A 13,526-nucleotide genomic window follows, 5' to 3' on the forward strand; every position below is an offset into this window, starting at 1 on the left:
TACCTATGCAAACAGTGAACAAATAATTAGCCTGTCAATTCACCCCTGAACACTGTGTCACACAATACAATAGGGCCAACCATGCAGAACAACTGCTGAGCATGGAGTTAGGGCATAGTGAAAGAAGTGGGGCAAGCGAGAGGTAAAAAAAAAAGAAGCCCACCACCATTTTTATTCTTTATCGTTCTAGATTTACCGTCAATTTCGGTGATTTCCTGCCATTATGGAGGAGAAATCGATCTACGATTTCTCGATGGAGTCCCTGGAGGGTCAAATTGTGCCATTGAGCAATTTCATGGGCAAAGTGATCCTTGTGGTCAATGTGGCAAGCTTCTGAGGGTCCACCATTGAAGAGGTAATGACTGCTGAACTTTCTCATTCATATAGTTTAACCATCTTTTGTGTGCTAATAATGTATCCTACATAGTTCGAATACAATATTCCCTGATCAAGGCCTCACTGGAAAAAAAAATAGCAAGAGGGAGGGGGGTGTCAATGTACTGTTAATTGTATTTGATGTAAAACCAAGAAGACAGCACCTACGTACAACAAGTTTTACTACTCAATAACAGTGGGGTCATCCACACTGTGTTATCATGTAATAATAAGCATCATGTATTGTAATAACTATGTTTTAACAAGTGTTTCCCAAATACAATGTCATATTATGCAGTATCACAGACTGAATGCACTAATGGAGATATTTGGTGGTCGCAACTTCACTGTCCTTGGATTCCCTTGCAATCAGTTTGGTCTCCAATGTCCTGGTACGTTTTGGTTGTTTATATGATACTAATATATTTAGTCAAATAATTTTACAAGTGTGAAAATATTCAACTTTGATTGTCATTGTGTCACAGTTTTCACAAAGTACCTGTTGGTAAATACAAAGATAAACTATATAGGCTAGTTTGAAATAACTTAACTAATTTTTCATCAATGTACTTTTGTTAGAGTTAAACAACGAAACCCTTAATGTCCTGCAATATGTGAGACCTGGCGGAGACTATGTCCCCAACTTCCCCATGTTTGCTAAATGTGACGTTAATGGGTTAAAGGAGGAGCCTCTCTTTTCCTATCTAAAGGTAAGACCTACCATATAGTTCAATTTATTGAGTAAAAAACTATCAGTTAAAGTCATTTACTTTCCATGGGTTCCATATTCCCGTACCTCTGGTGTGAGATTTTTTTTTTTTTAATTGCTACGAAAAAAAAAAAGTTAAGCACAGAGTATTGCTTCATGAAGTAGGAGCCAGGGCAGAATGTATCTTAACCTTTTTCTTTTATTTGGTGCACACAAGTGATTTCAACATCTGTTATTTTTCCTGGCTTTTCAGATCCATATGTTCTGATTGACTCATGAGAGCAGATTCACAAGCATTTTTATAATTTCCCAAAATGTTTCTCACCACCTCTTGTCATTGGCAGGAATCCCTGCCTTTCGTGAACCCAGTGTTAGGAGACACGAAGAGGCTCTACTGGTCCCCCATGAGGGTAAATGACATCAGGTGGAACTTTGAAAAGTTCCTCATCACAGCAGACGGCCTGCCATTCAAAAGGTAAGAATGTGTTCATACACTCAGCATACATTTGTGGGATTTAATGTGGGGGTGTCTGACATACAACGTTACATTACATTCATGAGCAAGATAAATGTGCCTATTAGATTTTTAAAAAGACAATGAAACATGACAATTAAAAAATGTCTTCTTTCAGAATGATTTCTACGTATGTTTTTTTTAAAAAAAATTACGCTTCATTTTATTTTTTTTAAGAATTTCTTCAGCCTGATTTGTATTATAGGCCTACTTTTAGTTTCTACAGTCAACTACTTGCTTAGTAACGCTTTCAATGCAATAGCTGAAAAGTAATGTCATTGCTGTTTTGTTTATTTATTTGTATGTCTCCTTCAGGTATGACTTACACTGCCCAGCAGAGAAAGTGGAAAGAGACATAGCCCAGCTGCTAGACTGCTAACTAACTCCATTACCAGCTCCTACTCCCTTGACTGACGGAGATGCAACTCCTTCACTGAGTGGGGCAGAGTGAAGATCTCTTGGTAAATGCAAATCCCACTTGCACCCGAGTTAGATCTGATGTGTTGGGTGCGAGAGGCCTCCTGGCTTACAGTGCATTCACCTGGAGCCCTGGATCTCAACAGCCCCTGAAAGCGATGGAGCATCATCCCAGAACTACCTCCAACCCTAGGCTTCAATAAACACAACAATAAAACTATGAGAATGTATATTTCTGGTGACACAATGAAATAAACATGTATTTAATCTTTGCAAATTCTGCATTTTAATGTTTTATTTTGTGTGAAGTGATGTCGATACAGTCCATATCAAAGCCATAACTATACACATATATTCATTCAAAACAAAAACAAATCATGTGATAAGGAATACACAAATTGATTTAAACTACTCTGCATAGTTTACAACCTGTTCTTTATGAAAAGGGCCATAAATGACCACAGACCATCATTATGTTAACTATATAAGTAACATACGTTGGGATGCTGATATATCAGACACAGAAGGAACCATATCTTACAGCCAATTAATAAACAGTTCTGCAAGAGAAAAAAGAGCAGGGTTACTTAATAGCAATAACATTTCGAAAATCCATCAGAGTAGATGCACTACTCTTCATTCAAAGACAAATATGGCAGAAATATTAGTCCAAAATGGTCTCTGAATATTCAGTTCACTGACTGGACCCCTTCTCCGTTCATAAGCACGCACAGAGATGGCACAATATGATGACATGATCATACAGTCCAAATTATATTATGCGTACATAACAGAGAATTTAATAACAGTCCACCATATTGGAAATTTGCTCATCTCTATACCTCCCCTCAGGTTAAATAATTGACCTTAACCTTATTCATGTTCTTCCAGCTGTTGTGTTATTCTGTACTACTTCTTAGTATGCATCATGAAACCAAATGGTACCATTCAGTTCTTGGTACCCTACAGTTAAATGATACATGCCAGGAAGTAACATTGCCACACTCAGAGAACAGCTTGAAGAACAGGAGAAAGGTAAAACTCAATTGTTTACATTACATTAGACAGATGCTTTATTAGACGCTCATTCGAAAAAAATGGGCACTTTTCCACCAATGGTGGACTGTTCCTTTAACCTTTAACAAAGCATAATGTCAACAAGTGTCACCGGCATCAGCGGGAGAACTGCCGTCTGTCCCCCCTGCCTCCCCCCTTGTTGACATGCTTGAAGATCTTAGCCTTCTGCACGTTCTTATTCTTCTGGAACCCAAAGCCCCCTCCGCCCCCTCTCTTCCCCATCTTCATGCTCTTGCTGCTGTGCACTCCCAGGTCCACGTAAGGAGGCACCTTGAACCCGAACGACAGGGCCACCATGGGGAGATTAAGCGTGTCAACGCTGTAGATCTGCTTGAGGGAGTGCGAGTCGTATGCCCGCACGTAGGACTTGTAGGCTTCCTGCGCGGACTTGTGCAGGTAGTAATTCTTCTCAATGAGCTTCTCCAGCTGCCCCTGGATGTCGGAGATCTTGGCCCAGGAGAACTCAAACTCGCTGAGGGGCACCTTAGCCTGCTTGAGGAAGCGGAGGAAGCCAAGCTCCTCGGGCCGCAGGATGAGCAGCGCGTGGCCGCGGCCGTCGATGCCGCGAGCCGTTCGGCCCACGCGGTGGATGTACTCCTTGGGGTCGTCGGGCGGGTCGTACTGCACGATCCAGTCCACCTCGGGGATGTCCAGCCCACGTGCGGCCACGTCCGTGCAGAGCAAGATGCCCTTGTCGGCGTTGCAGAACTGGAAGAAGGTGGCCGTGCGCTTGGTCTGTTTCTGCTTGCCGTGGATGGCCATGACGGGCAGGTCGATGTAGTTGAGGAGCTCATAGTGGAACTTGACCGACATGCAGGAGGAGAAGAACACCATCAGCTTCTTGTTGCGGTTCTTCTTGAGGAAGGTGAAGAGGAGCAGGAAGCGTTTCTCGGAGGGACACACCACGTATCCCTGCTCCAGCCCGTCCACCGTCGCCGCCTCCTGGTCGTCGTCCACACCCACGTACAGCGGCTCTTTCTTGAGGGAGATGCGAGCCAGGTCCTCCACCTTGCGGGTCTGCGTGGCCGAGAACAGCATGGACTGGCGTCTCTTGGGCAACAGTTTGATGATCTGTTTCAGCTCTTCCTCGAAGCCCACCTCCAATATCCTGTCAGCCTCGTCGATGATCAGACACTGGAGGTTTTTGTACATGAAGGCGGGGGTGTTTTGCAGGTGGTCCAACAGTCTGCCGGGAGTTGCCACCACTATGTTGACACCGTTTGCCAGCCTCTGTGCTTCAGCTGACCGGTTACTGCCGCCCATAATGAGCCCGAATGTATGTACGTGGTGGGTCATCAACTCTTTTAACACACCGTACGTCTGCATGGCCAACTCGCGGGTGGGCGACAGAATGACAACGCCAGTTCCGTTTCTGGGCATGAACCTCAGTTTGTAAATCAGTTCAATGGCAGGAATGAGGAAAGCCAAAGTTTTACCACTACCTGTTTTGGCTGCGGCCAAGACGTCTCGGCCTTCGAGCAGAGGTCGGATGCTCTTGTGTTGAATGGCAGTCATGTTTTCGAAGCCCATCTCCTTGACGGCTTTCAGGGTGGCTTCGCTCACTACGTCAGCCAGAGAGACAAAGGAACGGTCTTCAAATGCGCCAGAGAAACCCATCGGCAGTTCTGGGTCATCTTCACCCTCACTTTCAGCACCATCGGCTTGCTCAACTTTTTTGTCCACCTCCTCGCCTCCCTCTCCCTCTTCGTCTTCAGCCTGTTCGCTTTCCTCTGGGTCTGCGGATTCGTCCTCTTCACCATTCTCTACGCTAACATCTTCAGCTTTCTTTAAATTCTTCTTTTTCTTCTTTTTGGACCCACCTGAGTCACTTGAGTCAGCCACTTTTCTCTTCTTTCCCTTCGACGAAGGCTTCTCACTTGCAGGAGTATCGTTCTGGGATGCCTCTGCTTCGGGTTCAGAGGTTTCGTCTGTCACGTCAGCTTTAGGCTCATCAGCTGGCGCCGATTCATCGTTTTCTGCTTCTTTTAGTTTCTCAAGCATTTCACGCTTCTTGTTCTTTTGTTTTTCATGCTTTTTCGTGATTTTCTTTCGGAGAATTTTCATCTGTAAGTCTGCCATGGTGCCAAGAGTTGCTACCACGAACTAACAGGAACAACTAAACACGCACACGTGTGCTGAAGGACCCTAAAGGACCCCCAAAAAGGACCCTTGCACATGTGCCTGATGAAATTTAGCAAAATAAAATCTAGTTGAGATTTACACGTTATTTTATGAAACCATGTCGCAATCAATAGAGATTTCAAATCCAGTAAGTTTTTAGAAAAGACAACGCATTTTAAAAAGAAATATATGTTTCAACGATAATTTTGATGTTGGTGTTCGCCTCTGAAAATAGACACAATTGTTCCCTTTCGCTTGCCGTACTCTAATCCTTTACGCAAGCGCACAACTGTGTTCAGTGTCAGACAACATTGAAGATGGCGGCACTTGGAGTAGGGCGTTTGGCCCGAGCCCTGCGAAAGGCTGGAGGACAAGGACTGGTACACCGGGTTTTGGCTGCAAGAGCAGGTGGGTTATGTATCAGATATTACTGATGAAACAGAGTTGTTTGTTGTGTGTCATGTTGACACTCTTATTCACAGCAGAGGGCAACTATCACCGCTAACCTTCAACGCCTTCATAGCTGGCTAGCCTGCTAAGCACCAAGCACGTCAACCATAGTTCTACAATAACGTTAGCTAGCGAATATATCTATATTGCATTATACTTATCGTATCTGCGTACTAGTAGCCTTTCACAACGAAATTAAAGACAGTGCAACCCATGACAATGTCTTATTTGGTATAATTTACTTAAGTGTTTTGTGCTGGTGAATCCTGTTGACGTCTGCAGTAACCTTTATCTGAATACTATACCAATATTGGATACCAAATCAAACGGTGATGTTTTGGCACCCTGCCTGACTGTAAGCATATAGCCTACTAGTGAGTGTCTTTGCTTTCTTCAGACCAGATCCATCTGCTGTACAAGCTTCTAACACGCTACAATCATCATTCAAGTTTTAGTCCAGCGGATTGGTGAATTGATCATGCACTTTTGAGTAAAAGCATGAAAATTGGTACACATATACCTCTTCCTATGCTTATTAATATAAGCGTTGGAGGCGTCGCGAAAAATGAAGAATTTTCAAGATGGCCGCCAAATCCAATATGGCCAACCCAAATTAATGAAACTACCTGACACGTTGTTGTAAAAGCATGAAAATTGGTATCCTTCTTGATATGCTGATTAATATTAGCATTGGAGGCGTAGCGAAAAATTATGAATTTTCAAGATGGCCGCCAAATCCAATATGGCCAACCCATATTAACGAAACTACCTAACACTTTGTAGTAAAGGCCTGAAAATTGGTACACACGTCCTTCTTAATATGCTGATTAATATTAGTGTTGGAGGCGTCGCGAAAAATGCTGTATTTTCAAGATGGCCGCCAAATCCAATATGGCCAACCCATATTAGTGAGAAACGATCATGCACTGCGTCATGAATGCCTAAAATTTGCTAAATACATACCTTATGATGTACCTATTAATGTTAGAAATGGAATTGTTGGGTAAAACCAAAATTGAAATGTTCAAAATGGCCACCAAATGAAATATGGCCGACCCATATAACAGGAATTGTATAGCAGATGAGTGAATCCATTATGCACGAAGTAAAAGCATGAACATTGTTACACATTTCCTTCTTTTTCAGCTGATTAATATTAGATGTGAAAAATACAGAATTTTCAAAATGGCCGCCAAATCCAATATGGCCAACCCATATTAACTACCGGGCACTTTGTGGTAAAAGCATGATAATTGGTAGCCTACACAGTTACATCTTTATGTGCAGATTAATATTAGGAATGGAGTAATGAAAAAATTATCTGAATTTTCAAGACAAATCAAACATGTTTGACCCATATTAGTGAAACCACCGTGCACTTTGTAGCAGGAGCATGCAATCAGCACACATATACTTATTGATATGTATAATAATGTAGAAGGGTTCACGTGAGAAGTGCGTGCACGCACACAGACACACACACACACACACACACACAAGTAATAGTCCTAAAAAAGATTACTCTGGAAGTGATCCTAACATAGCCTAATTTAGAAACATCAAACCCTAGCCTACTAATGTTATATATGTAGTGTTGCATATTGTGTTACAGTACATTAGTGAAACCAGGGAACAATTTGCTGTAAAAGCATGAAAACACATGTATCTTTTTATTGTATTAACATCATCAAAAAATAAAAAGAATTTTCAAGATGGCCCCACATCAAATATGGCCAACCCATAGATGTATAAATGGGCATAAAATATCCTATATTTATCTCAGTATAAATTTCTCTGTTCTTGTAGTAGAAGCATATTTGTAGTCTTTGATGAGTCAATACATATTTTAGTCTCATTTTCAATGGATTTGTGCAATTTATCATTGAAATAAATGTGCACAACCTTCACTCAAGTACTGTAGGTAACAAAGCAAAATCTTGTCCCCCCTCAACATGGGGGTTAAATCAAATCTTATCAACTTCACCTTGCATATGATGCATAGTTTGCATACCTTGAACTACAAATACAGAAATGGGGGTTCACCATAAGCCAAATCTTGCACACCATTATCATAGCCAAAAAATGAATCATAATACTGTACAAGTAAACTTTCACTCAAGGTTACTCAAATTTACATACCCTGAGTTGACTTTGCACCAACTGTGCCATTCACCATTTATTCAAAGTTTGTGTGTATCTTTTAATTAGGCATTGTTGGCAGTTTGATTGATGTTGGCCATAGGATATACCACAGCCTGGGGAATCCCATGCTGCTTTGCACAATCGTTCTGATCTGAAAGACAGCATGGATTCCATCCCTCAGCAAAGTACTAGATCTTGGGCTCCATTCAGAGAGCAGGGAAGGGTGGAAAGGCGACGACTGCAGTTTGTTTGAAAAGATACAACTGACACGATTGGCTTTGGGCTATGCATATGCCAAATGAAACATTCGTAACACCCAATTAACGGCCATGGGCAATTTTAAACCAATTCTTTCCTATGAGATATTGCATATGTAACCTTCAGAGTATCTCACTTGTGAGATCATCTGTTGTTAACCAGGCAAGACATACCCATACAAAATGCATGGGACAGGATTGCAGTTCGTTTGAAAACCTTGAAGTACAGCTAGAAGTAGTAATTCATTATTGGTTTCTTTTTTTAACCATGTCTTAACCATGTCCATGAATTGACAAATCAATTGAACTTTCTAGCAACCTTGAAATCTTGAACCTTTTGGATTTGTAGTCATGAGAAGCATATTAAAGACAAGGCCTATTAAAGACAATGCAGTCGTCACTAACTGCTAGAGGTACTGTATATCCCACAATGTGCCTGGATGATTAATTAATATGGGTTGGCTACATTTGATTTGGCGGCCATCTTGAAAATTCGGGTTTTATGTGCTATGCCTCCATTTCAAATATTAATCAGCAAATCAAGAGGTAAATGTGTACCATTGTTCATGCATTTACTACAAAGTGGGTGTTAAATTCATCAATGGTTTCATTAATATGGGTTGACCAGATTTGATTTGGCGGCCATTTTGAAAATTAAACTTTCTTGCAATGCCTCCATTTCTTTTATTAATCAGAATATAAAGAAGTAACTGGGCACTAGGGGTGGGTATTGGCAAAGGGTTCACGATTCGATGCGCATCACGATACACATGCCACGATGCGATTCTATCACGATGCATTGCGATTCATGTACTACTGTGATGCATTGCGATATTTACTTCAGTAAATGTGTAAAATACAGCTTATTTGTCAGTTGCTGTGTAGCTTTCTTAAGTCAGTTCATTCTATTTAAGCATTCTATCATCTGGGAGAGAGCTTACCTCACAACAGAAATATTATTCTCTACTGAACAAAATAACCCGATGCAAATCGAATTTTATTGTTATCAAATAATCAATTGTCATGAATCCATGCAGTATATTGAGAAAATAAGTATCACGATACCTTGTCATGAATCGATGCATTGTATCGTGAGAGTAAGTATCGCGATGCATCGATGCGACGATTATTTTGCACACCCCTACTGGGCACCCGTTTTCATGTTTTTATGACAAAGTATCAGGTAGCTTCATTAATATGGGTTGGCCATATTGGATGTGGCGGCCATCTTGAAAAAGCAGCATTTTTCGTGGTGCCTCCAACGATAGCATTGATCATCATATTAAGAAGGACAGGTGTACCAATTTTCAGGTCTTTACTACAAAGTATCAGGTAGTTTCATTAATATGGGTTGGCCATATTGGATTTGGCGGCCATCTAAATTCATAATTCAAAAAACGCCTCCAATGCCAATATTAATCAACATCTCAAGAAGGATATATGTACCAATTTTCATGCTTTTACAACAGCGTGTCAGGTAGTTTCATTAATTTGGGTTGGCCATATTGGATTTGGCGGCCATCTTGAAAATTCTTCATTTTTCGCGACGCCTCCAACGCTAATATTAATCAGCATATCGAGAAGGATATTTGTACCAATTTTCATGCTTTTACTCAAAAGTGCACGATTAGGCCCTTTTGTGTGTCTAATCCGCCGGACTATTTGGTATCCCAGGGGTCCCCAACCTTTCTGGGTCTGAGGGCTACCGAAGGCTACCAAGGGGCAACTAGTATACTTGTTCAGTCAAAATCATCTGCCGATGTCTTGATCGCCTTCTAAATCACACTATGATTGAATGATTGCTTGCTTATAGCTTATAGGTTACAAAGAATTATCCTTTATAAGTTATCAAGAAATAATCACACATTTAAATTAAGAAAAACATAAACTGAGACTAATATCTTGTTATTATTACTATTTATTAACATCCTTGGTGGGCAATTCGGAAGTTCCTGGAGGGCTACCTGGCGCCTGCGGGCACCACATTGGTGACGCCTGTTCTTAATGCTAGAGTTAACCTCTCCCTTGTATTCTCTTAATTCTCTGTATTGCTATTTACATTGTTGCTGTGTTTATGCTCAACAGCTTCTGGAGTTACCAAGGATATGCTTCCTGGCTCATTCCCTGAAACCCCAGACGAGATAGCTAAAGCTGCTAAGAAGTACAACATGACAGTACACGACTACAAGCCACATCCGGATGATGGCATGGGGTAAGGATGCATGACCAGTTTAAGTTGCGACCATCTATTGCAGGTGTGTGTTATGGTTGAAATGATGATTTCATATTTGTTTGTTGCTATCCCACAGATTTGGTGACTACCCCAACCTGCCTGCCCGGTCCCAGCATGAGAGGGACCCCTGGTACCAGTGGGATGACCCAGAGCTCAGGAAGAACTGGGGAGAGCCGGTAATGATCCTGAACAGGGAGAGATTTTGTCTTGTAATGTACTGTCTCACAGGCATCTTGGAAATGTAGCTCTCAATGACAAGACAAATGTTTCAGAAATAAACTTAAGTCGGGAATTTTTCCCTCCCTCTTCCGTTTACTTTAGGAATGGCCATTCACAATGACCAGGGACTAAGGACATCTAGATTTGAGTGAAATGTTAGTCCTCCATCACAAGACCAATGCCTTTGGGCATAAAGTTCAGATTTTGTCCTCTCATTTATTTACTCCGATAATGACAATCGATAGATGCTTTTATTTATCCCCAAGGGGAAATTCAGGTTCCATGTAGCACTATATAGATGGAATAGATACACGGATTTCTCAAAATAAATAAATAGAGAAGTCAATGTCTTTGTCATTAATTGGCATATTGTAGAGTTAGTTGGCTCTTGGGACAAAAGATTTGGCTCTTGGGACAAAAGTTTTGCTTGTCGATTCCCTCAGCGTCCAGCCGAACAAACTGTTGAGTAATGATATTGTAGAATGGACGTTCTTGTTTATTATGGTGGGTTGTTTTGTCTGCCACTGAAGTGAAGCTCTCCCATATCCTCCAGCATCTAAATTTCTCTGTGGTGGATGGATGAAAAAAAATAAAAAATCCTTTTTGTTGACATCTCTCTAGATGCACTGGGACTTCGACATGTACATAAGGAACCGTGTGGACACCTCGCCGGCCCCCATGGACTGGAAGACCATGACCGCCACCCTTGGAGGGTTCTTTGGCATCATGATGTTGTTTTTCGTCTTGGGTGAAGTCTTCCCGTCATACCAGCCCGTGGTAAGATTCATTTGGGTGTTCGTTCAAAGGGTCCACGATGTCAAACTACTTCCTCCTGTCCGTAGAGAAAACGATTAAGTTTACCCTTGGCAGAGTGACTTCGCAATTGCAAGTGAGAGAATGACCTATGAACTGTGCTTTTGGGAGATATTTAATGAAATTTCGATCATCAAATGACATCTTACCTTGCATCACGAGGTCACAAGCAACAGGAAAGGATGGGAGGTACTAGTTTGACGTGTGCCCAAAGTTAATAGCTTTGACCCACACATACTTTCTTTAATGCTACTCAGTTCCAGAACCTATTCAGTCTGATCAAGATGGCCATCATGAATATTTTGTATAAATTGTTAATGTTACAGAAACGCTGTGCAGTTTATCAACCTTAAAATGATTATTCTAAAATTGCAGCTTTTAACATGACATACAGCACTGCTGTTAAAACAACAGGACAAGAATTCAATGTGGTAACAATAAATATTGCCACTGTAATTGTGGTTCCTCAACGGGTTTGGTTTCTGAAATTGACTTAGAAATTAAATAATATTGTGTATCTATTCATCAAAGACACTTGAATGTTGAGTTGTATGGACTGAAATGCATAGGAGTAGTACTTTGACATGATGGTATGGTGTTGCATATTAATGTAGCTGCCATATGCCTTGTCGTGTGTGTGTGTGTGTGTGTGTGTTTGCAATGGTTTTTATGTTGATGTTTACCCGCGGTGTAGAGTGTAGAGTAGCAATTACTTTTTGTATTAAAGTACCTTGGCACGGGTAGACTGGCAAGGAGAAGGGCTAGTAAGGGGAGATGACATTTATGTGGACCACTTTATATTACCTCAACTAAAACATTTCTCTCCAACGTACAACCGCACAGTGGCGGATACTTGGGATGTTTTAACTTTTGTATTGGACTTTAAGTTTGGATACAATAAAGGGTGACTGCAAAGGAATACATGTTTGTGCATCAGTTCCGTGACTCCCATACTGGCCTCTCAGTGGCACACAACTTGTAGCTACCACAGTTAAGCTATAAACGGTGCACTTGTTGTAGTACACAGTCCTCTTTTGCAGTAGCCCTCATCTTGGTGTATATGGCCAACACCTTAAAGGCACCTTTTTAAAGTAGAAGAAAACATTTGGTGCTTGCATGTATTCATTACTTTGTCAAAATAATAATGAGTTAGATGAAATTCATACACTTTATGTAATGTCATTCTCTCTCTCTCTCTCTCTCTCTCTCTCTCTCTCTCTCTCTCTCTCTCTCTCTCTCTCTCTCTCTCTCTCTCTCTCTCTCTCTCTCTCTCTCTCTCTCTCTCTCTCCTGCAGGCACCTAAGCAGTATCCATTCAATAACCTCCATTTGGAGAGAGGAGGGGACCCAGACAAAATGCCAGAAGAGGAGGCTAAGAACTATAAAATCTAAAGTGTTGTTGTATATTTGTTCTGTTTCTGTCATCTTATCTTAATAAAGTGGTAACTTAAACCATTTAGCAAGTTTTCCCTTGTTTTTCTTTTTGCAGTTGTCAATAGCAAAAAATGTTTTGAAATTAAAACAGGGTTGCCACTGGTCATTCCTGGAATATCATGGAAATTCAATAGAGGTTTTCCAGTCATGGAATTTGAGTATTTTGCATGTGCAGGGAATATCATGGAATATTAACAGTGTTTTGGTTTTGTTTTGTCTAAAATTCTTCCCACAACGTTATAGAATCCAAAAATTTCAAGAAAGTTCTCAATTTAGGCAAACAGGATTTTATGTCTGACATGGAGTGGGCACCCTGTTAAAAATCAGAAACGTCAGTCAGGGTATTCTTCAAGAAGTGATGAGTGAAGTAATCACGTTAGTAACAATTCAGGTGTAAATGCTGACTTAAATTTCAACTGGATACAATGTATTGTACTGTGCATTGCTGATGTCACTTTGTTGTGATGTTATTGGCATTGTTGTCATTAACTATTATTGCCAGCACTTTGATCAATTTAATATATGCCACGGATTTCTGAATGATGGTTATCAACTGAAGTTAAATATGTGGGCGCAATTCAAGCAAATGTCAGTTGTTGTATGGAAAACGTGTGACACATTTTTGACTGCCTTCCATGAATGGATTGTCACAAAAGGAAAGACTCAAATCAGTCATTCTCTTGCACCATTGACGGTTAATGCTTAGCACGCACAACCTCTCCATACGGTCTGTGAAAGGTTCAGCGCCAGACAACATTGGAATATC

General features: G+C 41.0%; 3 protein-coding genes across 3 annotated transcripts; 2 read left to right on the forward strand and 1 right to left on the reverse strand.

Annotated features, from left to right (window-relative positions):
• The first annotated feature begins 223 nt into the window (after positions 1–223).
• On the forward strand, positions 224–2,280 carry gpx9 (glutathione peroxidase 9). The gene is made up of 5 exons (XM_063221560.1): positions 224–355; positions 674–767; positions 955–1,085; positions 1,429–1,559; positions 1,914–2,280. The coding sequence occupies exons 1-5, from the start codon at positions 224–226 to the stop codon at positions 1,975–1,977; spliced, it is 552 nt and encodes a 183-aa protein (XP_063077630.1). The 3' UTR covers positions 1,978–2,280.
• Positions 2,278–5,200, reverse strand: ddx18 (DEAD (Asp-Glu-Ala-Asp) box polypeptide 18). Its single transcript, XM_063221559.1, has one exon. It carries the CDS (start codon positions 5,169–5,171, stop codon positions 3,189–3,191), a length of 1,983 nt encoding a protein of 660 aa, XP_063077629.1. The 5' UTR covers positions 5,172–5,200; the 3' UTR covers positions 2,278–3,188.
• Positions 5,201–5,500: 300 nt separating this feature from the next.
• ndufb8 (NADH:ubiquinone oxidoreductase subunit B8) lies at positions 5,501–12,785 on the forward strand. Its single transcript, XM_063221561.1, has 5 exons — positions 5,501–5,621; positions 10,148–10,274; positions 10,372–10,471; positions 11,136–11,291; positions 12,623–12,785. The coding sequence occupies exons 1-5, from the start codon at positions 5,531–5,533 to the stop codon at positions 12,716–12,718; spliced, it is 570 nt and encodes a 189-aa protein (XP_063077631.1). The 5' UTR covers positions 5,501–5,530; the 3' UTR covers positions 12,719–12,785.
• The last annotated feature ends 741 nt before the right edge of the window (positions 12,786–13,526 follow it).

The sequence above is a fragment of the Engraulis encrasicolus genome, chromosome 17, assembly GCF_034702125.1.
Source record: "Engraulis encrasicolus isolate BLACKSEA-1 chromosome 17, IST_EnEncr_1.0, whole genome shotgun sequence".
Taxonomy (NCBI): Eukaryota; Metazoa; Chordata; class Actinopteri; order Clupeiformes; family Engraulidae; genus Engraulis; species Engraulis encrasicolus.

Excerpts from the sequence above, each read along its gene's own strand:
- ddx18 (XM_063221559.1), bottom strand. The coding sequence starts at position 5,171 with ATGGCAGACTTACAGATGAAAATTCTCCGAAAGAAAATCACGAAAAAG.
- ndufb8 (XM_063221561.1), top strand. The coding sequence starts at position 5,531 with ATGGCGGCACTTGGAGTAGGGCGTTTGGCCCGAGCCCTGCGAAAGGCT. Across the intron at positions 5,622-10,147 it reads GGTTTTGGCTGCAAGAGCAG|CTTCTGGAGTTACCAAGGAT; the intron begins GTGGGTTATGTA and ends TATGCTCAACAG. Across the intron at positions 10,275-10,371 it reads CATCCGGATGATGGCATGGG|ATTTGGTGACTACCCCAACC; the intron begins GTAAGGATGCAT and ends GCTATCCCACAG.